Below are 13709 nucleotides of genomic sequence, written 5' to 3' on the forward strand. Positions count from 1 at the left end.
CTTTACACATAATAAATTAAGAGATATATAATAATTTTAAAGGACATTACTAATATTCTTTAATCTATTTTCTGATTTTGAGAGAAATTAATAATTTTAACTTAAAATTTAAGGAAATTAAATTCCAATTATATAAACTTCTTAATTCTAATTTTGATTTCATCAAATTTTAACTAATGAAATTATTAAGGCAATTTCTAGGAGAATGGTTGACAAACAGAGGTATCCTTATTCGATCCAGCCAAGTGGAATGAATTTCTTGCGCTGAATGGCCAAGATTTGGTTAGCCAAGGATAATAATATATTAGTGTCAAGTGCTTTAGCAACCCAACCAACTGCAACTCTAACTCCTTATGAATTTCAAAGTCAATACATTATACCTATACGTGACAAGCATCTTCTTAAGGGATAACACAATTTTCAAAGTGGGATCATGCTAACCTAATCTCTCCATGATTATGTTTCTTATCTTTGCATTAGGTGGCTCAATAGAAAATTGTATAAAAATGAAAAATATGGTGGAATTTGCTGCCGCTCCAGCTCAGATTATTCTAAAAATGAATTCACTTGGAAGCCAACCCAAGCCAAGCCAATGGAGAAAGTTCTTTAAGCAACTTTCCCATTACTCTAGCTAACGGCTTATCAATTTTTGTTTTGCTTAATCGGCCATTTCTTCTGAACCAGATAGAAGCCAAAACTATAGCCAATAATTAAGCCCATCCGAGTATCTGTTATTTAGAGAGAGAAGCCTAATTAATTAGTTTCTCAACGTATTAGGTAGACAGAAAAATATAAGTTAGTACAATCAAACAAATAAACAAATAAGGCTTATTCCACGATGGCTTTTTATTATTATTATTATTATTACTTGAAATTGATTAAAATTTTGCTATCAAATTTGCATTTGCATTTGTATTTTCTATTTATAACACGCACACACTTTTCCTAGCTATACCAATTGTCGTTGAATTCTGAGAAACGATCCATAAGGCTTCATACATGACAATGGCGTTGGCATTGGCAACTGCTTTCCTAATAATTCTGCTGGCTACTCCAGCAGCCTACGCTACACAGTACGTGGTGGGTGACAGCGCAGGATGGACCAATTTCGGAGTAGATTACAGCACTTGGGCCTCTGGTAAAACATTCTCTGTTGGCGACACTCTTGGTGAGTTATCTAATATCCTTCTAGCAATTAAAATTCAATCAAATAGGAGCTATTAATTTGGTTCTAACCCTTGCATTTTTACATTCCAAATCCAAAAAATATAAATAAATAAATAAACAGTATTCAACTATGATGGTTCCACCCACAAAGTAGCTGAAGTATCCCAAAGCGACTACAACAGCTGCAGCGCCAGCAATGCCCTCAAAACCTACAGCGACGGAAGCACAACAATTCCCCTTTCCAAGGCTGGTTCTATGTATTTCATCTGTCCTACTGCTGGTCACTGTAGCAGTGGCATGCAGTTATCTATCAATGTTGCCACTCCATCTGGCTCCACCACCCCTGCTCCTCCATCTGGCTCCACTACACCCTCATCTGGCACCCCACCCACCACCGGCACCGCATCACCTCCACCGCCGGCTAATAATGGAGCAGCTACCACTTTCTGTAACATGTATAGTTTGATTCTCGGTTCCTTGCTCGTACTTGCATTGTTGGGCTAGGGGAGAGGCAGTGCTGTTATTGTTTTTTTTTTTTAAATTGTGTGATATTGTTTGACCAGAGATCGATTATGTACTTATTTTTTCTGTTTTTATGATCATATTTCGCAAGTACTTGATTTTTATTGAGAGCTTTAATTAATTTGCGTATGACCAAAAACAACTTGTTTATTTATTTATTTTTTATATGGCAAATGCAGAAAGCAATCGGAAACATTCCATTCTTTGGGCTCGCAAAGCTACATGCATGCCATCAAAGACATTCCCTGAGCTTTATTTCAGTGATATTAAAGTCCTTCTCAAATCTGTAATAAAAAAAACACTACCTGCGCTGCGCATTTCATAATTGACAGGCTTGTATAATCAGTAGGTCAAAACCCACATCCTACTAAATGAGCTGTTCTCTGAGTTGGTTTATTTGTAACACCGGGATCTATGCCAAAGGTAAAAGATCCAGAGGCAAGTGACACACAGCTTCGCGGATTGAAATACGAAACCACTTATGCCTGGTTATCATAGTTAATTCCATATTTCATCCCTAGCAATAGCTTATCAGTACGTAGGATAATCAAAACTTCGCCACAAAACCTGTACAGAGCCATCAATGGCCAATCTAGAACTGGTATTGTTAGAAAGGTAGATACCAAAACTTCTCTGCATGAAGCACACATTATGAGATTGCAAAATTTGCAACCGCATGCTGCTTCTTCTTCGGGTTCTTTTTGAATGATGGAAAGTTTTCCTTCCTGTCTATGAATCCCTGTCGCAAAAAAAGACCTCCCTGTTGGACGGAAAGCTTTTCCTGCCGTTCATAAACAACAGGGAAACTTTCCCTAGCATCAATATTTGACAATGTTGGTCTCTTTTGCCTGGCCTTGTATTGTACGCCTAGGATTGATGTGAATAAATCTCATGACAAGATAAATCCATCAACTCTAAGCCTCTACCTTCGCTCCATAGCTCTCAAGTCTGAAACAACTCTGCTTAAACCGAAGATGCACTATTTTTAAGTGCTTCGGATATCTAATAATTAGTCGGACATTGCAGCCATAATTGGGGATTTTTACCAAAAGCGTGTAATAATAAAAAAAAAAAGAGTTTGAAAGTAATTATAAAAAATGGGTGAATTTTACATGAAGTAAGTAGGCAACGCTAATTATAATAGTATTTTTTAAGATTAATAAATAATTAATTAAAAAAATTAAAATTTGAACACTACTTATAATAGTGTCTGACTTTTCTTTAAATTTTTAATTATTTTATTTTATATTTTAAATAAAATATAAATATTATTTTAATAAATAAAGTCATAATATTTAATATTATATATTATAATACTTTTATTATAAATATTTTTTTTAATTTAAAATTAAATTAAAATTTAATGAAATAAAAAATTAAAATTAAAAAAAAATAAATAATTATAAAAAGTTAAAAAAAGTTAGACGCTACTTATAATTTTTTTAATTATTTTATTTTATATTTTAAATAAAATATAAATATTATTTTTTTCCTTTTAAATATTATTTATAGCAGCGTTCAATTTTTATTTTTTTAATTGATATTTTTAAAGAAAGTTTGACGCTATTTTTCTTTTTAAATTTTTAATGGACACTATTATAAATAGCGTCTAGATCTTAAAAATGCTATTATAGTTAGCATTTCACATTCACCTCCTCATTCAATTCAGTAAAATTGACCCCTTTTTAATAATTACTTTCAAAACTCACCTTTTTTTTATATAATTTTTTTTTATTACACCTTATTTTGTAAAAATCTCCCATAATTGTTTATTATTTTTTTTGCGGTTCGCAATGTCAAGTAGCAGGACCCCAATTCTGAACATCTTTGACCTTCAACGAAAATGGCCCAGTAAAATAATCACACATGGATCAAGCCCATCAAACTGAAAGTCGGCCCAAACACAGAAAAATCCGGAGCCCTGGAAGTTCGAATTGTGGGATAAAAGGGACGCTGGTTTTCTTCTCCTCCGACTTCGTTGGAGCGGCAATTGCATTTGCAAACAAGCCAGTTAGAGTGAGAGAGGCAAACATGGCAATGGCTGCAGAAGATGATGAGTTCTACCTTCGATACTACGTGGGACACAAGGGAAAATTCGGCCACGAGTTCCTTGAGTTCGAGTTCAGACCAGATGGTAAGCTTCGATACGCCAATAACTCCAATTACAAGAACGACACCATGATCCGCAAAGAGGTCTTCCTCACCCCTGCCGTCCTTAAGGAGTGCCGCCGTATCATCTCCGAGAGCGAGGTTTTCTTTGTTTCTTTTGCTTTCTCTTTATTTTATTTTATTTTTTTCTCTAAAATGCTGCTTCCTCTCTCTTAGGGTTTGTTCTTCCCTTCGCCTCTTCTGTCTGAGGGCTTGCAATTTTCATTTCAACTAATTGTCCTTTATATATATATATATATATATATATATATATATATATATATATATATATATATATATATATATATCAAACCCCCTCAAATTCTAAACCCGGGCAACATATGTCCATCTATATTCTTCGGAATATTTTAGTTTTTGAATCTCAATTTAGGGGTTTGCATCGAAACTTAACTAGAACCTTGTGGGGCTTAGGGTTTTGTTTTTCTCAGTTCATCATTATATTTGTTGCATTAAAGGAATCGCTGCTCCTTGTAGTTATGAGATCAATGGTCTATTTGTCGAGTTTTAGGCTTTTAGCTTAACAATAATGTTGGAAATTTTTTCTTCTGAATTCCTGATTTATTTGGTTTGCATTTGGAGCAGTTTATTTGTTTTGTGTATTGAGAGGGTTTGTGCGCTTGAAATATGCTTATTTATTTTTTAAAATTTTTAATAGTTATGTGAATTATGATTTGGTTCAAATGTTTTTGTTTCTCAGATCATGAAGGAAGATGATGCCAACTGGCCAGAACCGGACAGGGTTGGGCGACAAGAGCTTGAAATTGTGATGGGAAACGAGCATATCTCCTTCACTACCTCAAAAATTGGGTCTCTTGTTGATGTCCAGAGTAGTAAGGATCCTGAAGGACTTCGTATCTTCTATTACCTTGTTCAGGTCAGCTACTTTCTATACTCCGCCTTTCTTTGTGTTTTTCCTTTTGGTTTATATTGCTTATATTGGTTAGTGGTGGACATAAATTTTGCTTGCGCTATTCTTTAGTTTACTTGGTATAAATAAACATCCAGGCTAATTTGTATGGATAGAACTTTTAGACAAATAGATATAGTGTATAAAGGTTGCCAATATCATTTACCTGATTTGTGATGCTGATTCTGCTGGGTTGGATTATTTAACGAACCCATAACCTAAATGGGTATTGTTGCCCTTAAAAGAAAAAATATTGTAGAGTGCAGTCATGAGCAATGGGCACTGTTGCACTCAAAAGAAAAAATGTCATGAGCAATGTATTAATGTATAGCAAATGCTTCCAGACGACTTTCTTGGTAAGGACTCTTGTTTTTTATATGATTTATGCCCATTATGGAGTTAATCTACTTCAGTGTAGAAAACTCAAGAGTGCTATTCTTTTTCTTTTCTTTCCATTTCTTTTAAGTTGCTTATATAACTGCTAGCTGTGATCGTACGGAAAGTATATAAGGTAGTCTATGTTTGAAGTAGACCATTCCAGATATTCATAATTTAAGGCGAGGTGACAGAGTCTTTTAATTTTTGTATATAGTAAATCTTTTCAGATGTTCATAGCTTAAGGTGAAAGCATAGGTATTAAAAGCCTAAGGTGCACTAAGGCGCTAAGGAATCCTAGATCCTAGGCGCAAGGCTCAGGCGTGCGTCTGAGCAAGGTGAGGCGCAAAAGTAAAAAATTTAAAAAGTTCATAAAAATCAAATAAATGTGATGCTTTTCTTTTTTTTCCTTTGGCATATATCTTGAATTAGAATTGTTGGTTTGAGTTGAAGTGGTTGTCCTTTTTGTTAATGAAAGTGCTCGCTAAAGATAGAAATAAAGAAAGTATGCCTTTCTAGAACCTTGTGCCTGGAACAAAGGCGCACATCTAGGCACATAAGGCGTTAGGATTCGAGCCTGGTGAGCCTTGAGCCTGAGGCGTGCTTGAGGCGCGCCTTTAATAACTATGGGTGAAAGGTTGAATGTTGGGGTTCACATTGATAGGAGTGGATGCTAATTTGAAAAGCCCTCTTCCCATTCAGAGGGCCTTTTGCTTTGATATTCTAATTTTGTCTAATGTGTTGGTTGTCATATTTTTGTTAATACATCGTTACCACTATTGAGCACATCAACATTGGGAGTTTTACTATAAATGATGGTTCTTAATGGCGTTTTATGTGGTTGCAGGACTTGAAGTGCTTTGTCTTCTCTCTCATCTCACTACATTTCAAGATTAAGCCTATTTAAGGGCTCTTATGCTGTCCATTCGATTTGTATCCAGGGATTATTTTTGTGTTTGATTTTTGCTTGTATGATTTGTTATTTCAATAACTTGATGGTTTTACTGCCTTTCGAGAACTGTTTGAGGCTGTGTAAGGATGTATGGGCATGTGGTTACCCGATTGAGAATATTTCGAAGAACTGTTGGGAACGTGGAAATAGCAAAATTAATCAACGTATTAGAAGGTCCATCTATCTTCAATCTTACTACACATGGTCCCGATTGCAGGTTGTTTTTCTAGTTTAAATTTGGAGGGTTTTATTAACCTGAGCACAATTATAACTCCAGGCAGTGTTAAACATTAACCTTGGTCCCGATTGCAAGTTGTTTTTCTAGTTTAAATTTGGAGGGTTTAATTAACCTGAGCACAATTGTAACTCTAGACAAAGTTATTAACCTGGAGCAAGAATGAAGATTTTGTTTTGATTGCTTTTCAAAGGGGTATACAACAACAGCGTTAAATCCGAACAATTAACCCTACAACGTGAACGCATGATAAAACAGAGTGCTAAACTAGGAAATTTAAGCTCAACCTTCCGAATAAAATGAGCCTACCTTCGTTTCTTCTAATGGATTTTTTTGAATGCTACTCTTTCAAGAAGCTCTAATGAATATCGAACAAACTGCAGTAACCTTGAATTGTACAAACTAGTATTCCAGGTAGATGAGAGGATTTGCTTGCTAAAAATGATAAACTGTACACTTCTCAGACCCTATTGGAATATCTCTCAATCATGTGTGGATTAGATCTTGAATGTTGCATGCAATGCTTCTTCGGCCAACGAGTACACAAATGAAGCCTTTCATATTTAACAGACCAACAAAATAACAAGTGAAATTTTACACAAGGTGTGGATCAGACCACCACCTTTTTACCTCAGATTTCAACCGAACTTCCTTGAGCATCCCATCCAATCCATAATCCCTTTCCATAACAAGTTTGGTTCCCTCGTCCGAGTACCATCCAACTCCAATGCAAAGGATGCCATCCTTGCCAACATCAACATATCCTGAGGCACCATCTGGCAGCCAAAGGAGAGTCACATCCTACATGTCTATTATCTCCTCCTCCCCAAAGTAGATTGGATTTTCAGGCAAGCTCCTCTTTTTCAAGGTTTCTGTACAAAAGTACACGTATGGGGCACTGATGCTGTCCCCACTTACCATCTCATCTCCAAATACTGGAGTAGCATTCACCTCAAAAACTTTCCACGACCCCGTCAGCTTCAAAGGCTGGATATGTTTCCTGTGAGAAAATGGCTTTAGACTAAATTCCAGATCACTGTTCACATCATATCAGGCATAATATTAGACAGCAGTAGAAGGCATAAACTCTCTCATCTTTTTGGCTGGAACGCTGGAAGACATACAAGAAACTAGAGAGAAAAAATATATATAAAATTTCCTATATACGGAACTATGAGAAGTAGAACAAGGAAATGTGTGGAAGTAAAAAAGCAGAATGTAAATCCTAGATAACCAGGGGGAAATTGGCGAGATTTTTCCCTCCTTTACTTCTTTACAACTTTAACCCAAAAGCCCAAGAGAATATGAAAATAAACCCTTTTAATAGACACATGGGTACTGAGCATTGTGAAACTGCATTAATAATAAATGGAAATAAAGCATCAAGTATCTTTGATCCCGGCTATTTGCTGGATTGACTCACCGTTCTTCGTAAACAGCAACTCTCATTATCTGTGTCACGACCCAATCTATGGGCCGGACCGGTACTAGGACCTGGGCTAGCCTAAAGCCTCCGAGACCTGTAATAAGCCTAACTATTTCTTAACCAATGACTAGACCCATAATTTAGGCCCAATATACATAAAAAATAATTTAAATTAACTGTTATAATTTTATTTCGGGCCAATTTAGTCCAGTAGTTATCAGAAACTAAAATTAGGGGAGCCCAGCTCAACCCTGTTACATCATTTACAAACTATTTAAAATTCATAAAAAATTTTCATTTGTTAATACAAAAACTTAAATTCATGCAGTCCCTGACATGATTAATGCTACTACTAGTACATGCGGAGTTCTAAATTACAAAATTAGACAATAATAATACAGTTAAGTAATTTTCTCCATAACTTGCGAGGAAAGGAACAGGTTATTCTGAAAAAGGTCTCCTCTTGTAGCCTGAAAAAATAGGTGAAGAGGAGCGAGCGTTCAACTCAGAGAGTAAAATATCAATTTTAACCATAATCTATCTAAAGCTAATGCACCCTGTAGAGTGAAATGCAATATCGTCATAAATTTCATATCATAATAGCAAAAAGGTAATTTGGAGCACTCACACACCCGATAATGTTAAACCATACATATATGAGAGCTGATCCCCTATACAGCCCTCTTAATCCAACCTCTGCTAGCGAAGATCTTAAGCCGGACTTTCGCTTAATAAACCAAACACAGGGTCCCAGCGAAGATCTCAAGCCGTGTCTACCCTGAACGACAGGGTCTCAGCGAAGATCTCAAGCCGTGTCTACCCGTCCTGTCCATATCCAACACTATACCACACGCACGCCAACGCATACACACTACTCCAAATTACCACAAACAACATCCATGACACTTCAACATTTATGAATGCAATGTAAAATGTGCCTAGTGTTTAACTATATAGATACATACATATAAGTGATGCATGAGCATGCTTGAACATATAATAATATCGAAATTACAATTAAAATTAATATTTTACTCATAGTACAACGAGGACTATTGTGGCTGCTGGATGGAGGAAAATAGCCGACATCGATCACCTAATAATTAAATTATAAATTTATTAGTACTAAGTCAAAATAAAACTCTAAAGAGACAACAGAAAGTCTAATTCATGCCGAAAATTTGACAGAATTTCCCTTATACTTGGGACCTACCCTTATACTTGGGACCTACCAAACCTACAAAAGAGTTCAGAATACACTTCTATATCCATAAATCTCACAATCGCAACTCAATCACATTACAAGGCCCCTCCTGGGCCCACCCAACAGTCGACGACCACAATTTGAAAAATTACAATTTAGCCCATATAACTAGCCCTTTTTCAAAAACTAACCAAACGAGCTCTAAAAATTCTAAAGTTTTGCCCCGCGATCCTTAATAATATTATAAGGCTATTGCAAAAGGAATTATAATTTTATGATCATCCACGAATATTTTATGAATTTTATTCTAAATCGGTATTAGCCGAAAATGAGCAATTTGGAGTTTGGTTTTACCTATGCCAATTCTGACACCTGGAACGCGTCCAAAACGCCTGAAAATACTAAGATTGACTATAATATTGACCACGTTCTGAGACGGGCTGCCGGATCTGGCTAAAAATGCGGTCCAAACGCCGGTGAGCTATCCTCGATCCGATTGTACCTAAATTAAGTCCAAATTTTGTTAATAATTATCATAAAATTATTTTTAAATTTTAAAAATTGAAAAAGTTCGAAAATCTCACCAAACAATCTGGACCGTCCGATTATCGTTTTTTTCAAATGGTGTCCAATCAGAGCGGGACCAGTCCTACCTCGAAGATCTCGTCGTCCTAAGTCCATCGATGGCCTCAGATTTCCGATCCGACGGTCGGATCACCGAAAAAGTGATCGAAAACCGAGAAACCAATATGATTTTCTTCCAACTTTCTCTCGCCGGTTCTCTTTCCTCCGGCCACCAAACTGGGTGCCACTGGTCTCATCTGAAAGTTCATCATCTTGGGAGTGTTCGTGGCACTTGAAATCACCTGGAATGGCTGCCGGAGTCGGCCGGGGCGACGCCACAAAGTCGGGCCCCTATTGCGCTCTCTCTCTCTCTCTCTCTCTCTCTCTCTCTCTCTCTCTCTCTCTCTCTCTCTCTCCTCTCTTTCCTCTCTTCTTCTCTCTGCCTCTGCCATTCATCCGGTGGTTGCTCGACATGGGGAAGGTACCTTGCCTGCAGATCTTGGCCGTGGGATGGAAATGATGGGGGAGGGGGAGGGGGCTTGGAGGGAGAAAGTGAGGGGGAGAGTGGAGTCAGGGAGAGAGAGTGGGGGGGTGGGGGGGGGGGGGGGCTACTGCGTTTTAAATTTATGGGTTTTTTTTTTTTTTAAATTTCTAATTATACTATTAGTCCCTCAACTTCTTAAAGGTTTACAACTAGGTCCAAAATTATTTTATTATGTTAAAGTTTACTAAAATTCTAAAAATGATAAAATATATATAATATAGGAAAATTTAATTATTTTATTCTCAGTTAATAAATTAACTTTAATTAAATTATTTATTATTACTTTATTTATTATTATTATCTTCCTTTATTTTAAAATCAATTCAAATAAATTCTATAATATTAATAACATAATATTTCTTTTTTATTTTATTTAAAATTTAAAAATTTTAGATTGTTACAATCTGTATGTTTGATCCCCCTTTATCGAATTCTATGGTATGAACAATATGGAGTCTGGCAACCTTTAACCAAACACTAAGCAGGAAAACATCAAGAAACCTGTAACCACTTTCCCTAATTTAAGAGAAGAAGCTAAACAACTGGTCTGTCATGTTAAAATTGCTTCATAGCACTAACATATCATGCTGAACTTGTTGAAATTTAAAAGTTGGAGTAAGATAATACTTGGAATCATCAACATCAACAACCTGAATATTGACTGGACCCCTAGAATACGATCCATCCTGCCAATTCATTAACAATATCAGTATATTATTGATCTCATTGATCAGAAAATAAATAGCGATATACATTTGAAAACAGTTACTAGTGAAATGACCATGGACCAAAACTAGAAACATGAAATTGTTTTAACTCCTCTAATTGCTCTCAGATAAAATGACTGTTAATAAAAAATATATTCATGTAAACATAAATAAACAACTAAATAAGTAAACTCTCATGGGAATGGATTAGAAAGCTATACACGCACACAAAATTCACTTCTCTCGTCCCTGCATGCTACAATGTCATCACTTTCTCCCAATTTTCTATGCTAAATGAGCTTGGCTCAGGCAGATCATACCTCAAAGAAAACAAGACCCGGCTCAATACCCATGACATCTTCTTCCAGTAAATCACTTAGTTCAAAGTCAAAAGACTCGAAATCAGACAAAATATGACTTGTAACAACATCATCCATGTGGTTTTGGGGTAAAGATACATTCCCATCTTTGTGTTCTTTAATTCTATTACTGCCAACATGCTGCAGCACTTCACCATAAGGATTTAAAGTCACCCATTTTATCTTCCTTTGGATCTGCGATGTCTGTCCTTCAGATGGGGATGGCACTGCTTCGATGTGAGAAAGAGTGTAGCAGTCATATAAATGTTCGTCCCTGCTTCCGATTTCAATGGGTTCCATTTCGGCAGTGATGGGTCAAAATACTGCTCCCACCCCTTTCCATATCCCACTTACACTACTTGCAAATGTATTCCATACTGGTCTTATTACAGTTTCCTGAGACAAACTATCGGTATCAGTTCAGTTCTATCATCACTTCTGAGATTAGATAAAAGGAATATCATGTGTACATTTAAATGAAGTATAAGAAAGTGCTCTCTCAAATAAAAAAAAAAAAAAAAGAAATGAATAAAGCACATGTCCCAAACGCAACAGAACGCTCAGCAAAACTTCACATTCTTTCCGCGAGCCAAAATTGAAGCATTTTCCCATTGCCTTTCTTTACAATTTCAACCAAACTAACATAACTATAAAGAGAAATAAAATTGGACATACCTGAGTTTGGAGAACAGTCTCAACCTCCATTAGCATAGCACCAGAGACCATGATTCTTCCACTTCTGTTCCGCTTCCTCCTCCTATGCTTGGCTGTCCCCTTTTCTTTCTCCGCAGCGGCTTTGGCCGTATCATTGTCAATGCTCCACACATTTTCCTTTTCTCCCTTCACTTTCACTCCCTTTTTGGGATTTAAATTTTGGCGGTGGCGGGGTTTGTTCTGGCATAGGGTTGTGAGACTTCTAGAATTGAGTTTATGAAAATTAGAGGCAAGTGCAAGACTTCTTCTGGAAAGCGTGGATTCGAAGGTGTGGTGAAACCCTAGTCGATGATCGGAGACGAAAGAGGCCTTGCAGAGGTAAAGACATGGAGACTGAATCTTCTTCGAGCTTCAAACAAAATTAACAAACTTTTGAGATGATAGAATTTAGATTCTTCTAGTTCTAGACTAGGGGAAGGTGGCTAATTCAGGCCTACAATTATTTGTATGTGGGCTCACAAGAAAAGCTTGGGCCTTTAAGATTTATTAGTTTTTGAAAATCTTGGTTCTTGAACAAAAAATACATTATGGTTTCTTTAAGTAATATCAAGTTATGCCTCCATAGAGTTCAATTATTTCGGTTGACAATTGTGAGGCTTTGAGTTTAAGTATCTTTCAGAGAGACAGGGGTAATTATATATATATATATATATATATATATATATATATATATATATATATGTATATAAAGTTATGCCTCTAGTCCTAGCTATAATTTTCCCACTATGTAGGGCTAAGCAAGTAAAACTTTCATTAATAAATGAAATAATGTGTGAAATTGTGACATGAATATTTTCCCAGAAAGAAAAAAGGTTGAAAGCAAAAGACATCCACGGGCAGGCCATATGTGAACGAGTTGGAGTATCAAGAGTTGAGACTTGGTTCACCTAACTTTCCTCTTCTCTTCTCTTCTCTTGTCCACAACAAATGATTTGCCTTAATTATGGGCCTACATGAGTCCAAAAGCACAGCCTATCCATATGATGTTATTGGCATTCAGGTCGTCCCGTCCTTTTCTTCCTAAAAAATTCACTTTTTTAAAAATTAGGCGATTTGAACAAAACCAAACCTCAGCCTGTAAGATTTTATTCATCAAGCTTTCCTAAATATGACGGTCTGTCTATAAGCAATGAACGCCATGTTGTTGCACTCTTCGACACTGCTCTTCACGTCATTTAATATTATATTTCGCTTAGGAATTAGGATTCATTAAAATATTTATATTTGTAGGCTCTACATCAGTGCCACGTCTACATATTGACTCCATCTATACCTAAATCACGATCTTCCTTCCTTCCACCTGGTTCCATAACGCTAACCCAAAACTTAGTATTTCTATGCCGTCTCGGATATAACAAAGTTTAAGTCTCTAAAATAGAGCTATTTAATTAATTATTATTGTGATTTAAGCCTCTATCATTCTATATGAAACTCGGAAAAGAAAAAGCTAATGATATATATAAAAGCAAGTAGGTAGGGCAAAGTAATTAATTAACTAGCTCCAGAATAATTCACAGCTTGCAGTGATTAGACTATATATATCCAAAACCAATATACTTACTTTTGTGGTCTGCCAATTAAGTAATTAATCAATAAATTGATTCCATGTATTTTTTCTTAATTTAATTAGAGGAAGATATACATATATGAATTTAATTCTTACATTTATATAAAATATTATTTTAAAATTAAAAAAAATAAAACTATATAGTTAATGATTAGCTATAATTTTATAAGGTGCACTATTATTTACATATCTTTCATTAGTTAAATTGTCATTTTACATAAGATTTTCTATATCTTTGTTTGGCTGGTCATGGCGACCATAAAGTTGGTGTCCATGACCAATAGCCCTTTCCTCTGT

The 13709-nt window shown here is 35.8% G+C and overlaps 3 protein-coding genes across 6 annotated transcripts; 2 read left to right on the forward strand and 1 right to left on the reverse strand.

Moving 5' to 3' along the window:
* The first annotated feature begins 929 nt into the window (after positions 1–929).
* Positions 930–2380, forward strand: LOC110635849 (mavicyanin-like). Its single transcript, XM_058142987.1, has 3 exons — positions 930–1168; positions 1289–1622; positions 1869–2380. The coding sequence occupies exons 1-3, from the start codon at positions 1000–1002 to the stop codon at positions 1936–1938; spliced, it is 573 nt and encodes a 190-aa protein (XP_057998970.1). The 5' UTR covers positions 930–999; the 3' UTR covers positions 1939–2380.
* A 1237-nt stretch (positions 2381–3617) lies between these two features.
* LOC110635850 (protein mago nashi homolog) lies at positions 3618–6269 on the forward strand. 2 transcript variants are annotated; one of them, XM_058142990.1, is made up of 3 exons: positions 3630–3939; positions 4556–4732; positions 5988–6269. In XM_058142990.1, the coding sequence occupies exons 1-3, from the start codon at positions 3721–3723 to the stop codon at positions 6045–6047; spliced, it is 456 nt and encodes a 151-aa protein (XP_057998973.1). In that variant the 5' UTR covers positions 3630–3720; the 3' UTR covers positions 6048–6269. The 2 variants fall into 2 exon arrangements, with proteins under 2 accessions (XP_057998972.1, XP_057998973.1); XM_058142989.1 differs by having other exon boundaries at positions 3618–3939; positions 4556–6269.
* A 372-nt stretch (positions 6270–6641) lies between these two features.
* LOC110635847 (uncharacterized) lies at positions 6642–12412 on the reverse strand. 3 transcript variants are annotated; one of them, XM_058142986.1, is made up of 5 exons: positions 11807–12409; positions 11093–11527; positions 10693–10751; positions 8153–8223; positions 6642–7847 (listed from the first exon to the last, which is right to left on the reverse strand). In XM_058142986.1, the coding sequence occupies exons 2-5, from the start codon at positions 11429–11431 to the stop codon at positions 7747–7749; spliced, it is 570 nt and encodes a 189-aa protein (XP_057998969.1). In that variant the 5' UTR covers positions 11432–11527; positions 11807–12409; the 3' UTR covers positions 6642–7746. The 3 variants fall into 3 exon arrangements, with proteins under 3 accessions (XP_057998969.1, XP_057998968.1, XP_057998967.1); XM_058142985.1 differs by lacking the exon at positions 8153–8223 and having other exon boundaries at positions 6642–7327; positions 11093–11537; positions 11807–12412; XM_058142984.1 differs by lacking the exon at positions 8153–8223 and having other exon boundaries at positions 6642–7327; positions 11807–12406.
* Between the last annotated feature and the right edge of the window lie 1297 nt (positions 12413–13709).

This window comes from Hevea brasiliensis, chromosome 2 (genome assembly GCF_030052815.1).
Source record: "Hevea brasiliensis isolate MT/VB/25A 57/8 chromosome 2, ASM3005281v1, whole genome shotgun sequence".
NCBI classification, from domain to species: Eukaryota; Viridiplantae; Streptophyta; class Magnoliopsida; order Malpighiales; family Euphorbiaceae; genus Hevea; species Hevea brasiliensis.

Excerpts from the sequence above, each read along its gene's own strand:
- LOC110635849 (XM_058142987.1), top strand. The coding sequence starts at position 1,000 with ATGACAATGGCGTTGGCATTGGCAACTGCTTTCCTAATAATTCTGCTG. Across the intron at positions 1,169-1,288 it reads CTCTGTTGGCGACACTCTTG|TATTCAACTATGATGGTTCC; the intron begins GTGAGTTATCTA and ends ATAAATAAACAG. Across the intron at positions 1,623-1,868 it reads GCTACCACTTTCTGTAACAT|AAAGCAATCGGAAACATTCC; the intron begins GTATAGTTTGAT and ends TGGCAAATGCAG.
- LOC110635850 (XM_058142989.1), top strand. The coding sequence starts at position 3,721 with ATGGCAATGGCTGCAGAAGATGATGAGTTCTACCTTCGATACTACGTG. Across the intron at positions 3,940-4,555 it reads GTATCATCTCCGAGAGCGAG|ATCATGAAGGAAGATGATGC; the intron begins GTTTTCTTTGTT and ends TTTGTTTCTCAG.
- LOC110635847 (XM_058142985.1), bottom strand. The coding sequence starts at position 11,431 with ATGGAACCCATTGAAATCGGAAGCAGGGACGAACATTTATATGACTGC. Across the intron at positions 10,752-11,092 it reads CGGGTCTTGTTTTCTTTGAG|GATGGATCGTATTCTAGGGG; the intron begins GTATGATCTGCC and ends ATGAATTGGCAG. Across the intron at positions 7,328-10,692 it reads GTTGATGTTGATGATTCCAA|GAAACATATCCAGCCTTTGA; the intron begins GTATTATCTTAC and ends ATTTTCTCACAG.